This window comes from Oncorhynchus mykiss, chromosome 9 (assembly GCF_013265735.2).
Source record: "Oncorhynchus mykiss isolate Arlee chromosome 9, USDA_OmykA_1.1, whole genome shotgun sequence".
NCBI classification, from domain to species: Eukaryota; Metazoa; Chordata; class Actinopteri; order Salmoniformes; family Salmonidae; genus Oncorhynchus; species Oncorhynchus mykiss.
The window spans coordinates 19,429,909-19,445,962 of NC_048573.1; the positions used below are offsets into that span (position 1 = coordinate 19,429,909).

Consider the following 16,054-nt stretch of genomic DNA (forward strand, 5'->3'; position numbering starts at 1 on the left):
CACAGCAATGTGAAAGAATGTTCAACATTTTCAGAAATGACAGAAATATCACTTATGCTCAATGTCCAGCTTGGTCCCTTTCCAAAATAGTATCTCCCCACTTCAGGCCACAGTAGTAAGTCCCAGCATCAGAGAGGCTGAGGTTCCTCTTGGGGAGGTTGTAAACACAGCTCTGTGTAGGAGACCCAGCCTCAAGCCTGTTTGTTAAATTACAATATAACCACTAGGAGATCCTGATAGTCACATGTTAATAAATATACAGTAAGTGTACAAAACATTAAGAACACTGCTTTTTCAATAACATAGACTGACCAGGTGAATCCAGGTGAAAGCTATGATCCCTTATTGATTTCACCTGTTAAATCCACTTCAATTGGTGTAAATGAAGCGGAGGAGACAGGTTTAAAAAATATTTTTGAGCCTTGAGACATGGAATGTGTATGTGTACCATTCAGAGGGTGAATGGACAAGACAAAAGATGCAAGTGCCTTTGAATGAAGTATGGTAGTTGGTGCCAGGCACATCTGTTTGAGGGTGTCAAGAACGGCAATGTTGCATGGGTTTTTCATGCTCATCAGTTTCCTGTGTGTAGCAAGAATGGTCCACCACCCAAAGGACATCCAGCCAACTTGACACAACTGTGGGAAGCATTGGAGTCAACATGGGCCAGCATCCCTGTGGAATGCTTTTGACACCTTGTAGTCCATGCCCTCCGAATTGCACCACCCTATGGGACTCCCAATCATGGCCAGTTGTGATACAGCCTGATATCGAACCAGAGTATTTGTAGTGACACCTCAAGCACTGAGATGCAGTGCCTTAGACCACTGCATCACTTTTCTGAATGCAAAATCAGTAGGATGCCATCACCTATTAGAAGACGTTCCTACTGTTTTGTACACTCAGTGTATATATTTTACATTCTTTTTTATATGTTATCTTTAGGGTTAGGACTAGGGTTAGCTTTAGGGTTAAGACTAGGGTTAGCTTTAGGGTTAGGACTAGGGCTATAGGGTTAGCTTTCGGGTTAGGACTAGGGCTATAGGGTTAGCTTTAGGGTTAGGACTAGGGCTATAGGGATATCTTTAGGGTTAGGGATATAGGGTTAGCTTTAGGGTTAGGTCTATAGGGTTAGCTTTAGAACTAGGGCTGTAGGGTTAGCTTTAGGGTTAGGACTAGGGCTATAGGGTTATCTTTCGGGTTAGGACTAGGGCTATAGGGTTATCTTTAGGGTTAGGACTAGGGTTAGCTTTAGGGTTAGGACTAGGGTTAGCTTTAGGGTTAGGACTAGGGCTATAGGGTTAGGTTTAGGGTTAGGACTAGGGCTATAGGGTTAGGGCTATAGGGTTAGCTTTAGGGTTAGGACTAGGGTTATCTTTAGGGTTAGGACTAGGGCTATAGGGTTAGCTTTATGGTTAGGACTAGGGCTATAGGGTTAGCTTTAGGGTTAGGACTAGGGCTACAGGGTTAGGACTAGGGTTAGGACTAGGTCTATAGGGTTAGCTTTCGGGTTAGGACTAGGGTTATAGGGTTATCTTTAGGGTTAGGACTAGGGCTATAAGGTTATCTTTATCGTTAGCACTAGGGCTATAGGGTTATCTTTAGGGTTAGGACTAGGGCTATAGGACTAGGGTTATGGCTAGGGCTAGGTTTAGGCTAGGGGTAGGGCTAGGGTTATGGCTCGGGCTGGGGTTAGTGTACAATTAGTTGAGCATCTATAAACCACTTCTCCAAATAAAGCATCACCAGCAGCAGTAACCCTGAGAATGGCCATGTGGTCACCTATGAATATATTCTGCTTTCTGTAAATTGACATTGTTGTCCAAAACCAACAACAACTCCCCCTGCCAATGAAATGCCCTTTGACCCAGGCTGATCTCTGAGTGAATTAAGAGATATTCTCTGATTCACAGCTAGACGAGGGAGATCAGATCTACACACATAATGGTGAGAACCAGCTCTACTTTATACCAGCTCTACTGGTCTATGTATTGAGTAAGTATGCTACTGTTAAACCTAACATAGAAAATAAGATTGACTGCATCATCCATCCGATAATCTAATATGAGGACAGAGTATATGCCAACAGAATGGTAAACACAGTATTTTAGCTAATTTGCTAAATATACATTTCATTTAGCAAATTTATCAGCAGTAGAAACAAGACCAACAGAAAAAGCTGAGGGATTGGGCTGGATAATTGTAAACACTCTCAAATTAATAGACACATCTACGGCTAACTTCTAAGGACTGACGATCCATGATATCAAAATGATAGTTTTAACCATGTTTTGAGCCTGTAAAGTGTTTGTTTACAAATGTTTGAGTAAAACAAACGTATATTTTCGGTGTAGTACGACAGTTGAAGAATCAATGGGTACATATCATGAATTTATAAGTCCGAAAATGGATGTAGCGACTGTTTGGTCTCTCTCTCTCTTCACACCACTCACTCTTTCTCTCGCTCTCTCTTTCTCTCACTCTCTCTTTCTCTCTCTCGCTCTCTCTCTTCACACCACTCTCTCTCCATCTCAATTCAATTCAATTCAATTCAAGGGCATTACTGGCATGGGAAACATATGTTAACATTGCCAAAGCAAGTGAAGAAGATTTTAAACAAGTGAAATAAACAATAAAAATGAACAGTAAATATTACACTCACAAAAGTTTCCTCTCTCTCTCTCTCTCTCTCTCTCTCTCTCTCTCTCTCTCTCTCTCTCTCTCCCACTCTCTGACTCAGCCTTTTACTCTTGCTCTCTCACTCAGTCTCTCTCTCTCTCACTCAGCCTCTCTCTCTCTCACTCACTCTCTCACTCAGTCTCTCGCTCTCTCTCTCTGCACATGTTAACCACACACTCTCTTCTCACCAATCAGGCCCTACATCTCTTTCCATCCATACTGCCAGACTATAAATACCTGACCAAAACCAAAACCAAACTACCCCAGGCTCTAGACTAGATTTGTGCACAACGTGGGTGGAGTACAAATAAAGACAAACACTTATCTACTGTTGTTATCATAATACAGTTGAGTTTAATTGAATGCATGATATACAATGATACTGTATGTTGGACACCTTGGGTTTGGGACACCTGCACACCGCCATCTGCTTTTTAGTACAATAACCATACTTTAGTGGGCTATGTTCAAAAGAATGTGTTGTATGCAACATCTTGAACACTTTGGAGCTCTTGTAGGCCTACTTCAGTCATAGTGCATCCATGATGTATTTGCATGCAGAGTGAATTCATCCTTAAACAATAGACCTACTGCTCTATTGTTGAGTGTACAGAGGCAGGTGTCAACCCTCTCTGCAGACTCTCATCTGATGCATTTACTGCAGACGCAACATCCTCGGCCTGTAGTCAGTGTCACCTCGCTGGCGTGAACACGGATGGAAAAAACACACCTCATACAAAGATCTCTGTGGTCCAACGTTTCCACTCAACAACTAAACAAACTGACATCATGTCTTGGACTTTTTTTTTCTTAGGTACTTTTGAGTTCAAAACCTCCTCTGTTACTGTAACATTAAGGGTTTGTTATGGTTTGCTACCAATGCAGTTTGATTTGCATGCAGATACTTTCTAACTGTGTTTCTAAGGCCTGTGATAAGCCTTGTCACTTTTTCAATGTTACTATTTCTGCTGGACAGAGTGATTCTGAGGAGGTTGATAACCAACCCTCAGGTCCAACACTTTCAGACCATAGTTTTCACACTTTTCAGGGTGGTAGGGCCATGCACTCTGTTTACTTATAGATAACAAAACAGTTATCAACCAAATGACAAGTGTGCTTCTGAAATTGGATGCAATCAAGGTCTCCGTCCTCACCCTCTGCTCCAAACCCTCTGTCTGAATCATACACACATTACATTTATATGCAGACCACAACCTGTTGTTGTCATGATATTCATCAATGATAACAAAATACTTTAACCTCTTAAATGTAACTTAAAATGTCATCTAAAATATAAACTATGTAATCCCCAAAAGTAATAATTTATCATGAGACGGGCATAAAGAATAAGTAGTAATGCTGCATACTCCAAGAAAGATTCAAATTGCACCTTTCTGGTAAAAAATAGTTATAAATTGCTTAGTCACTTCTGAGGACAAAGCTCAAGTACACAGTACAAATATGAAAAAATTGCATGACATATTTTCTATTCAACAAAACTGCATGAGTGAGGCTTGAAAACACTTTTTATATATAGTAAAATTAAATGATAAAACCCCTAACTACAGATTTAAACCTCCTTATAACTGTAAAATGCATATTTGTATGTTTAGTGAACTTTTTAGGAACTTGTCTTTCATCTCATACTAATCTTGTCCATCTATGACAAACAGAAAGTGTTTTTTGTTTAAAATCTATAAATTATTTTAGATGAACGACGATAAATCAATCTCTTAATGTGCCATAGTGATGAAACCACTCTCTCCTGCTGCGCTGTGATGTAGGGTTCAGCCACGAGTTGATTGACAGTCGGATGAGCGAATTAAATGGTGGGAGGGACATCCCATCTTTAAGTGGTTTCAGATTTCACATCCTATGTCACACAAAAATATACTACTGTGTCCGTGGGAACCAGCGCTATTGCTCAATGCAAGAAATGTTCATCTACGGTGTCCACAGATCAACTTTTAAGCAAAAATGTTGGTCGGAACCGGGAACAGACTAAATATCACAACTATATAAGTATTCGGACCCTTTACTCAGTACTTTGTTGAATCACCTTTGGCAGCGATTACAGCAACAAGTCTTCTTGGGTGTGACACTACAAGCTTGACACACAAGTATTTTGGGAGTTTCTCCCATTCCTCTTTGCAGATCCTCTCAAGCTCTATCAGGTTGAATGGGGAGTGTTGCTGCGAGGCTATTTTCAGGTCTCTCGAGAGGTGTTCGATCGGGTTCAAATCCGGGCTCCGGTTGGGCCACTCAAGGAGATTCCGAGACTTGTTCCGAAGCCACTCCTTCGTTTTCTTGGCCGTGTACTTAAGGTCGTTGTTCTGTTAGAAGGTGAACCTTCAACCAAGTCTGAGGTCCTGAGCACCCTGGAGCAGGTTTTCATCAAGGATCTCTCTGTACTTTGCATTGTTTGTCTTTGCCTCGATCTTGACTAGTCTCCCAGTCCCTGAAGCTGAAAAACATCCCCAAAGCATGATGCTGCCACCACCATGCTTCACCGTAGGGATGGTGACATGTTTCCTCCAGATACAACGCTTGGCATTCAGGCCAAATATTTAAATCTTGCTTTCATCAGACCAGAGAATCTTGTTTCTCATGGTCTGAGAGTATTTAGGTGCCTTTTGGCAAACTCCAAGGGGGCTGTCATGTGCCTTTTACTGAGGAGTGGCTTCCGTCAGGCATGTATATCCCCCCCAAGCAGACACCTCGACGGCCCTGAAAGAACTGGAAACCACATATCCTGAGGCTGCATTTATTGTAGCTGGCATTTTAACAAGGCTGGCAAAATTCTGGATCATTGTTACTCTAACTTCCACAATGAATACAAAGCCCTCCCTCGCCTTCCTTTTGGCAAATCTCAACTATTAAAACCTTCCCCAACCAGAAACCATGGATTGATGGCAGCAATAGCACAAAACTGAAAGTGCGAACCATTGCTTTTAATCAGGGCAAGGTGACCGGAAATATGACCAAATACAAAAAGTGTAGCTATTCCGTCCGCAAGGCAATCAAACAAGCTATGCGTCAGTATAGAGACAAAGTAGAGTCACAATTCAACGGCTCAGACATGAGAGTTATGTGGCAGGGTCTATAGTCAATCACGGACTACAAAAAGAGAACCAGCCCCGTCGTGGACCCCGATGTCTTGCTCCCAGACAAACTAAACAACTTCTTTGCTCGCTTTGAGGACAATACAGTGCCACCGGCACAGCCCACTACCAAAATCTGCAGACTCTCCTTCACCGCAGCCAAAGTGAGTAAATCATTTAAACGTGTTAACCCTTGCAAGGTTGCCGGCCCAGACGGCATCCCTAGCAGCATCGTCAGCTGTGTTTACAGACATATTCAATCAATCCCTATCCCAGTCTGCTGTTCCCACATGCTTGAAGAGGGCCACCATTATTCCTGTTCCCAAGAAAGTTAAGGTAACTGAGCTAAACAACCATTGCCCTGTAAGCACTCACTTCCGTCATCATGATGTGTATTGAGAGACTTGTCAAGCATCATATCACCTCCTCCCTACCTGACATCCTAGACCCACTCCAATTTGCTTACCGCCCCAATAGGTCAACAGACGACGCAATTGCAATCACACTGCCATAAACCATCTGGACAGGAGGAATACCTATGTAAGATTGCTTTTCATCGACTACAGCTCAGCATTTAACACCACAGTAGCCTCCAAACTCGTCATTAAGCTTGAGACCCTGGGTCTCGACCCCGCCCTGTGCAACTAGGTCCAGGACTTTCTGACGGGACTCCCCCAGGTGGTGAGGGTAGGAAACTACATCTCCACTCCGCTGATCCTCAACACTGGGGCCCCACAAGGGTGCGTTCTCAGCCGTCTCCTGTACTCCCTGTTCACCCATGACTGCATGGCCATGCACGCCTCCAACTCAATCATCAAGTTTGCAGACGATACTACAGTGGTAGGCTTGATTACCAACAACGACAAGACGGCCTACAAGGAGGAGGTGAGGGCCCTCGGAGTGTGGTGTCAGGGAAATAACCTCACACTCAACGTCAACAAAACAAAGGAGCATGTCGTGGACTTCAGGCTACAGCAGAGGGAGCAGCCCCCTATCCACATCGACGGGACAGTACTGGAGATGGTGGAAAGTTTTAAGGTCCTCAGCATACACATGACGGACAAACTGAAATGGCCCACCCACACAGACAGCATGGTGAATAAGGCGTAACAGCGCCTCTTCAACCTCAGGAGGCTGAAGAAAGTCGACTTGTAACCAAAAACACATAAACTTTTACAGATGCACAATCGAGAGCATCCTATCGGGCTGTATCACCGCCTGGTACGGCTACTGCTCCGCCCACAACCGTAAGGCTCTCCAGAGGGTAGTGAGGTCTGCACAACACATCACCGGGGGCAAACTACCTGCCCTCCAGGACACCTACACCACCCGATGTCACAGGAAGGCCAAAAAGATCATCAAGGACAACATTAGGACCTTCGTTATATTGAGTAATAGGTGCAGAGTCCAGAAACCAGCATCTTACTTAGCAGTCTGTGTCTGAGTCAGTCCAGCCAGGAGATTCTGTGATTCTGAACTGTACAATACACAATGAGACCTGTGCAGGAGAACACAGTGTGTATTGGGTTAGACATGGCTCAGGAGAATCCCATCCAGGAATCATTTACACCCATGGAGACAGGAGTAATCAGTGTGAGAAGAGCCCTGAGGCTGGGTCTCCTACACAGAGCTGTGTCTAAAACCTCCCCAAGAGGAACCTCAGCCTCTCTGATGCTGGGACTTACTACTGTGCCTCATGTGGGGAGATACTGTTTGGAAACGGGACCAAACTGGAGTTCAAAGGTAAGTGAAAAATCTTTACAGTTTTTGTTTATATCTATTGTATAATCTACTGTGTCCAACCGTGCACAGTTGTAGTTATTTATATCATGTAAGAAAATGTCCAATTATTTTCCCAGACACTGGCGGAGACCCTCTTCTCTTATTGTACTGCCTGAGCTCAGCAATGGGTGTCTTGTTTATCCTGATCATTTTCCTTGGTTACATTATGTACAAGATGAACAAGAGAAAGTGTCTGCAGTGTTGAGGTAAGAACCATCCAAATTCAATAAACGAATGATGTATGTAGCCGGTAAATTCCTTCATAGAAGTTGTTCTTCTTGGTTTCACCAGATCTGTCTGTAATGGAAGAAGGAGTTGTATCATTATCTCTTCTGTCTTTCTTTTCAGGACCCGTCTCTCAGACAAGAGGACCAGCAGTCTCTTCTTCAGATACAGGGGTAAGTAAAATTCATTATATATTCTATTACTATGTAAAAAATATATATATTTAACAATAACGTGCAGTCATATTCTCCCTCCATTTTGTAATTGTTCTTCACAGGCTCAAGATGCAGACAGTCTCCATTATGTAGCTCTGAAACTGAGCAACAAGAAGAACAGGTCTAGAAGACAGAGAAGCAACATGGAGGAAGAGACGGTGTACTATGGAATCAGACAGTAGAACTGGATGAATTAAACAGTTGTCCTTTTAGACCAGATAGCTCTTTAACTTGCCCTAACTTCATTAGCTTTATATGAATGCTTCAGTAAAATGTGTTGTAATCAGTGGTCATAGTTTTTCAAGTGTAATATAAAGTGCAAATAGAAAAATAAAGCATTTCCATCTGTTAAACCAAATTAATTGTAATAAGTTGAGCTGAATGCATTGGATAAGTTGAACTGAATACTTTCCACCATTGGAAACTAACCTTTCATAGCCATTTAACACAGGAAGACTGACCTGCAGCAACACACTGTACTCTACTTTCCCTCTCAGGGCCAGAGTACTGTTCCTACCCCTGAGTGCAACACTGGTTTCTAAACACAGTGCTTACAATGTAAAGGTCAATGTTTTCTCATTTATGTGAAGTCAGGTGGTCCCTTGCATCATGTTACAGTAAATAACGTAGGCCCCTTTAAACATAATTACTCACAGTGAAAGTGGCACAACAGCCCCCACCACAGAAGGACAGGCCAGTTGTAGTTGTTTTCTCTTTAAGACATACAGTATGCCTACTGATTGCATGCCACACACCCCCTTACAAACACAGCAACATATATACATGTACTCTGCGGTCTGCTATCAACAAAACATGAGGCTGTACCTATACCTACACTTTGGTAAGGCCTGTTGGCCTTTTGCACAGGATCCTCTCTGTCTCTGTCTCTTTCTGTCTCTCTTTATGTGGTTTCAGCAGGATCTCGGTGGTGTCAGTCAGTTAGATGTATCACATACTCTTTTACTCTTCATGTTGCCCTTTTTATCAACAATAGAACACTATTTTTACGAGGCATCTAGTAAACTATACATAGTAGACTGAAATCTGTGTAAAAACCCAACTATTTATTAAGTAATTTGACCTTGACATCTGAAGTCCGTAGTTAAATAAAACCATGGTTTGAAGAGTGATGTAAAGTATCAAAATCATCTGGGCCAAGAAGAAAGAGCCTCCTTCAAACTAAATAACGGGAGGGCTTTATTCCATCAATACATTAAAGAATTATCACACCCTGATCTGTTTCACCTGTCCTTGTGATTGTCTCCACACCCTCCAGGTGTAGCTTATTATCCCTGGTGTATTTATCACTGTGTTTCCTGTCTCTCTGTGCCAGTTCGTCTTGTATGTTCACGTCAACCAGAGTGTTTTTCCCCGTGCTCCTACTTTCTATTCTCTTCTACTAGTCCTCCCAGTTTAGACCTTTTCCTGTTTTCTGGACATTCCCGCCTGCCTGACCATTCTGCCTGCCCTGACCTCGAGCCTGCCTGCATTCTTAACTTCTGGATCTCTGAACTGGTTTTGACCTTTTGCCTGTCCACGACCACTTTCTTGCCTAACCCTTTTGGATTGTTAATAAACATCTTGGACTTTAACCATCTGCATCCTGTGTCTGCATCTGGGTCTCGCCTTGTGCCCTTATAAGAATAAATAGTATATGAGATATTGTTGGTTAAGCAAAGACTATGTTTTCTGTTTCTCCTTATTATGAAGTGACTGTATGGAAGTCATAGAGTATGACAGCGTTATAACATGTGGCCAACCAGGTCCCAACTACTGTATGACTCCCATGGACCACAATGGAAGAAAAACAAAGTAAAGGGATTAATTACTTTAAAATCATACAATGAGATTTTATGGATTTTTGTTTTAGATTCTGTCTCTCACAGTTGAAGTGACTCACAGACTCTTGCTGTTGTGTCTCTTACTTTGGGTGGACAAGCCTTCTGTTGGTCAGCTGCAGTACATAGTATTGTAGACAGTGTGAGCATAGTTAGACCACATGACCATCTCCCATTCCTCCTCTGGATCATCCAGATGGTCATTGGCAAACTTCAGACGGGCCTGGACATGCGCTGGCTTGAGCAGGGGGACCTTGCAGGATTTTAATCCATGACGGCGTAGTGTGTTACTAATGGTTTTCTTTGAGACTGTGGTCCCAGCTCTCTTCAGGTCATTGACCAGGTTCTGCCATGTAGTTTTGGGCTGATCCCTCACCTTCCTTGTGATCATTGATGCCCCACAAGGTGAGATCTTGCATGGAGCCCCAGACCGAGGGTGATTGACCGTCATCTTAAACTTCTTCCATTTTCTAATAATTGTTTTTGCCTTCTCACCAAGCTGCTTGCCTATTGTCCTGTAGCCCATCCCAGCCTTCTGCAGGTTTACAATTTTACCCCTGATGTCCTTACACAGCTCTCTGGTCTTGGCCATTGTGGAGAGGTTGGAGTCTGTTTGATTGAGTGTGTAGACAGGTGTCTTTATACAGGTAACAAGTTAAAACAGTTGCAGTTAATACAGGCAATGAGTGGAGAACAGGAGGGATTCTTAAAGAAAAACGAACAGGTCTGTGAGAGCCAGAATTCTTACTGGTTGGTAGGTGATCAAATACTTATGTCATGCAATAAAATGCAAATTAATTACTTAAAAAATGATACAATGTGATTTTCTGTTTTTTTCTTAGATTCTGTCTCTCACAGTTAAGGTGTACCTATGATAAAAATTACAAACCTTTACATGCTTTGTAAGTAGGAAAACCTGCAAAATCAGCAGTGCTTCAAATACTTGTTCTCCCCACTGTATGTACCAGTAGTCTCAGCCACCGACTCAAATGATGAAAAAATACAGACCATTAACTCTGACATTACATCATTTGAACAGCTGTTCTAACAATGCTATGACACAGGTCACATGTTACATTGTAGATTTTATTACATGTTTAATGCCTGTTCAGACAGCCAATAAAATCACTTAGTTCAGTGTTTCCTCCTACTTCATAATGATTACCCAATGAGTATCATCATATAAAAGGTGCCCTGTTGTCAGACCCCTCACACTATACAGTTCAGAAAGGAAATTATGATTATATATTGGACAATCTTTTTGTTTTACGCCAATTTGGGTAAGTAAGCCTTTTTAATATGGTTTCTTTAGATATTTTTGGATCCCTTTCCTTATGTCAGTCTTTTTTCATCCATTTGAATGACCATGTAGTCTGAATAATGATAATAATGTATAATTCTGTACTATAGCTTTGTATGATTTATTTAGCTTGTTTGCTTCACAGGTTGTGCACTTAACAACGATGTAATCCAACCAGACCCCGTGATAGTTACACAACTGGGACAAAGTGTATCACTCAATTGCTTTTGTCAATCTCATTTGATCAGAGTCTCTTGGTTCAAGCAAACTGTTGGACAGAAGCCTCTTCTCATGGCATCATCATTTTATCACACTCAAAATAGTTTTTATTCCAACAACTTTAACAAAGACTTTACTGAGACTAAACGTTTGAGTGTGAAGAGAGGAGTTGACAGCTGTAACCTGACCATCTCCAAGACAGAGTCAGGGGACTCAGCTACATACTACTGTGTTAATTTGTTCGCGAGGGAAGCCACATTTGGAGAAGGAACTGTTTTAATTGTCAAAGGTAACTTATGTTTTTTTTAAAGTGGGTACTGAAGTGCATTCATACAATGCTAAAATAATTAATCTAGCAGGAAAGAATGTACAAACTATGATCTTATTCACTCTCTTTAGACTCATGGTCCAACCACATGTCTGTGCTCCAGCAGCCTGTGTCTGAGTCAGTTCAGCCAGGAGACTCTGTGACTCTGAACTGTACAATACACACTGAGACCTGTGCAGGAGAACACAGTGTATTTTGGTTCAGACATGGCTCAGGAAAATCCCATCCAGGAATAATTTACAACAATGGAGACAGGAGTGATCAGTGTGAGAAGAGCCCTGAGGCTGGGTCTCCTACACAGAGCTGTGTCTACAACCTCCCCAAGAGGAACCTCAGCCTCTCTGATGCTGGGACTTACTACTGTGCTGTGTCCTCATGTGGGGAGATACTGTTTGGGAATGGTACCAAGCTGGATGTTGAAGGTAAGTTGTGCATAACCAAAATACAGCACTACTTTTCTCTCAACCGGTTTGAAATATAATAGATTTCAAATGATACAACTTTAATAGCTAACTTTTATGTCAAATGCATTGAGGAATAAATAAATATAGAAAATAATTAAGCCTTGTTTTTTAAGTTTCAGACCTGTTGGGCAATCAGAGTAATCTTCTTTTCCTCAACATTATATCTTGCCTGACAACTACTCTGATTCTAAATGTGTTTGTCAACATTATCCTCTGTGTGATAATGAAGAGGTCACAATGTGAACACTGTACAGGTACAGTAAATGTCTTCATTCTAATAGCAATAGTAATAATAGTTATAGATCATAAAGTAGGGTGAAGGCTCGCCCTTCTTTTACCACTTACCTCTCTGGCCTACTTCATTTTGAAGCAGAAAATATGACATTTCACAGTAGTATGTATTTTTATTAATAAACAAGAAAAGGTTTAGAATATTTTGAATATTTTGACCTTTGTCTTTTAGCGGGGAGCCCTTTTCAGCAAAGCCACTATGGGAATCCTCATTCCAACACCTCAGACCAACAGGTTAGCAGGATCAGTTCCACTGTATCAAGAGTGCGTCTGGATAAGCATAAGAGTACAGCATTAGATTTGACACAGTCTGAACTGAGTGAGTCTGTGTTTCATCCCCACAGCTCCACGGTGACGATGATGGCCTGAACTATGCTGGCCTAAAGTTCACTGACAAGAAGCCCAGGAGACAGAGGAGAGAACAGAGAGAGGAAGAAACCATCTATTCTGGTGTGAGTTATCAAGTCAGGATGTGACAGTCATCCAATCAGCATCATTTTAAGTTGAGCCCTACTGACCTCCACTTTGAGCTTGACTGTGTCTGTGTGACTTTGCTGTTTTGTACATTCCTCATTTGCTATAAAATGTAATAGTCGGGTCTAGCTGTAGAGACAGTCACTGCATTGGCATATTCTCATAATAATGACATAGAATCGCTCAGATGCAGAGCATAAGTGTCCAGCAAGTGTGAAAGCTGATACTAGGATGGTTTCATAAGTCTCAAAAACTCACCAACAGTGGCTGAGGTTGACTGACTGGATACATTTGTTTTTGTAGAAGTGTACAACAAAATGTATATAATGATTTTGCAAATGTCTGAACTCCTCCCTTTGATGATAATAGTTGTAACACGGAACTCTGTAACCTGCCTATATGTGTGTGTGATGGTTCAATAAACATGATTTTATTTCATATGTTCAATGACTTACCCAATTCTTACCATTAATCTTCTGTTTGAATTTCTTCCAATTTGACATGAGTGTTTTGTGTACATCGTTGACAAAAAAATGGCAATTAAATCCGTTTGAATCCCACTTTGTGTCACAGTGAAATGTGAAGAAACCCAATGTTAGTGTGGACTTTCTATAGGCACTGTATGTGCTACTAGTCTCAGAAACCAACTCAAATGATGAAAAAATACATACCAGTAACTCTGACTTCATACCATTTGAAGATACACCTTCTTGATAGAGTATGCATTTTTAGTGAGACGCATCAGTGATTCATCGATGAATACACGGGTGATTATGCAACTTCGGGCACTTTGGCCGTGCAAACTTTCAGAAATTAAAACTTATTCAAACACCATTTTACCAGTACTGTACTTGTCTTTGATTTGTCTAGAAACTATATCTGATTATGGCTGCGATTGTACTATTCAGGAATTTATATATTTTTGTCAATTTTCCCAGACAGCCATACTGTCACGCCCTGACCATAGAGAGCCCTTGTTTCTCTATGGTGTAGTAGGTCAGGGCATGACAAAGGGGTGTTCTAGTTCAAATTTTCTATGTTGGTGTTTTTATGGTTCCCAATTAGAGGTAATCGTTGCCTCTAATTGGGGATCATATATAGGTAGCCATTTTTCCCACCTGTGTTTGTGGGATATTGTTTTGTGTTTGAGGATGTGCACCACTTCTTCACGTTTCGTTGTTGGTTTATTGTTTATGTTTAAAGTTCCACCAAAATAAATATGTGGAACTTCAATCACGTTGTGCCTTGGTCCGCTCATTACGGCGATCGTGACACATACACAAATGTCATTTCCATCAAGTCATTAAACATAAATTTTAGTTGAAAATGAAATATCATACAATTGATTTATAACGGATTTCTTATACATTTGTACGTGAACTTGTATTGAATATTATTTAAAGTGATTTAAGGTTTTCCTAATATTAATAATTCCACACGACGCCTGAATGTATAAACTTGCCTTGGTGAAAGCTGAAAACATTTATTTATCATGAAAAATAATATATTTCCATACAACCTTTTTATGACATTAACAACCAGATGATTTCCATATCTAAAACATATAAATGTATGTAAATTATACATAATATACTCATTTACCTCAAAATATGGGTTGTGATGGAAATGACAAGGTGTGGTGGAAATGACATCTATGCATAAAAAAAATTGTAGGAAAACAATATTTTATTGCAAACATTTTGAACAACAACCATTGTTAATTAAACATTTCAGACCTATACTGGGTTGTAAGCCCATCACTCACAAAGTGTACAGCAGTAGCTGATGGGCAGAGCTCAAGGAGGGAGGCCAGTGTTTTTGAGAGACGGGCCCAGATAACAGAGGGGTCAAGCCGCATAGAAGAGCTTAGTGAGCAAAGAGAAACAGTTTAATTTGTGGTATATCCAACACAGGTGTGGAGGGTCACCTGCTTGTGAGAATCACCAAAGTATACTGCCTGAATTTCACTGGTGTATTTACACAGGTAGTCAATATGCAAAGTCAATATGCACAATGATCTCCTTTTTCCCCAGATTCTCTTAATTCTCTCAGTTGAGTATTGGTGCCGAATGTTGTACACATGTTTCCCCAACTTCTCTTTCAAACCTTTGGAGAAGTCCTCCAACAGAATTAGCAGTGTGCCACATACATTTTCTCTACTGTCAAATGTACAGGGAACTTCTCCATGTTTCCCTCTTTGTTTTTCTTCTCTCTCTCTTCAGCTTTGTTTTTCCACTCAAACCACCATGTCTTCTCACCAGCATCAAAGTCAGATGTTTTAAGCTATTTTGCTTGGCAAAGGGAGCACTCTCTATACATGCACTCTTTCTTCAGGTTCTCACAGCAGAAAGACATAAGAAAGGTTCTCACAGCACAAAGACTCAATAAGGTTCTCAACGTTGCTGCAGCTGATCACTTTGTGATGCTGAAGTTTGTCTGCCATGAACTGGAGGTTGGCGTGGGTTTTGCAGAGACATGTGTCCCTATCCTGGACTGTTGGCTTGACAACCCAAAAAGGACGTATTTTGCAGAATTCACAGTAGGAAATTTGAATTTCTGAATATTTTTCTTAACTTCTGATAAAGGTTCTGAATTGTGCCATTCAAGAAGTGCTTCTGCTTTTTCTTCTTGTTCCTCGTTAGTGTGTCCCTTTTCCCTGTTGTTGCTCTGCTGTTGTCATCACGTACATAGAAACTAGTGATGTTCTCTTCTGTGGCTGTGCTAATTCTGTTACTTTGATTCTTCCTGGAGTATTGAAGACTTGATGGCCTGTTTTCATTTGCCCTCATTGCTTTTGCTGAAAATCCGAATTCTCTGTTTGCGCTTTGAACAGGCCATACTTTCTCAGGATGTTGCCTCTGATAATTTTTGATGACATTTGTTTGTCTTTGGCACTGCAAGCACATGTTTTTATACTTTTGTTTTAACTCTGCAATGATGGCATTCCGAAACAATAAAGTCCTTCTCATGTTCTTCGGAGTTCCCTTCATTTGCTGTTCTGTCTTTGTCTTTGGGGAATCTTGTCTCTTCATTTTGTTCATCAGTCGATCATACCTTTTTTTGTATTTTTCACTTTCCTTAAAGCATAATCAAGTTTGACATTTGTCATACTAAGATCTCTGTATGCTTTTGAGCGAC

The 16,054-nt window shown here is 41.1% G+C and overlaps 1 protein-coding gene across 1 annotated transcript in view; it reads left to right on the plus strand.

Moving 5' to 3' along the window:
* The window catches only part of LOC110531683, a 47,185-nt gene extending 33,942 nt beyond the window's left edge, over positions 1 to 13,243 (plus strand). The window contains exons 9-10 of the mRNA XM_036987520.1: positions 12,615 to 12,676; positions 12,787 to 13,243. Of these exons, the coding sequence (XP_036843415.1) occupies positions 12,615 to 12,676; positions 12,787 to 12,918 (194 nt within the window). The 3' untranslated portion in view covers positions 12,919 to 13,243. The remainder of the gene's footprint in view (positions 1 to 12,614; positions 12,677 to 12,786) is intronic.
* Positions 13,244 to 16,054: the final 2,811 nt, after the last annotated feature.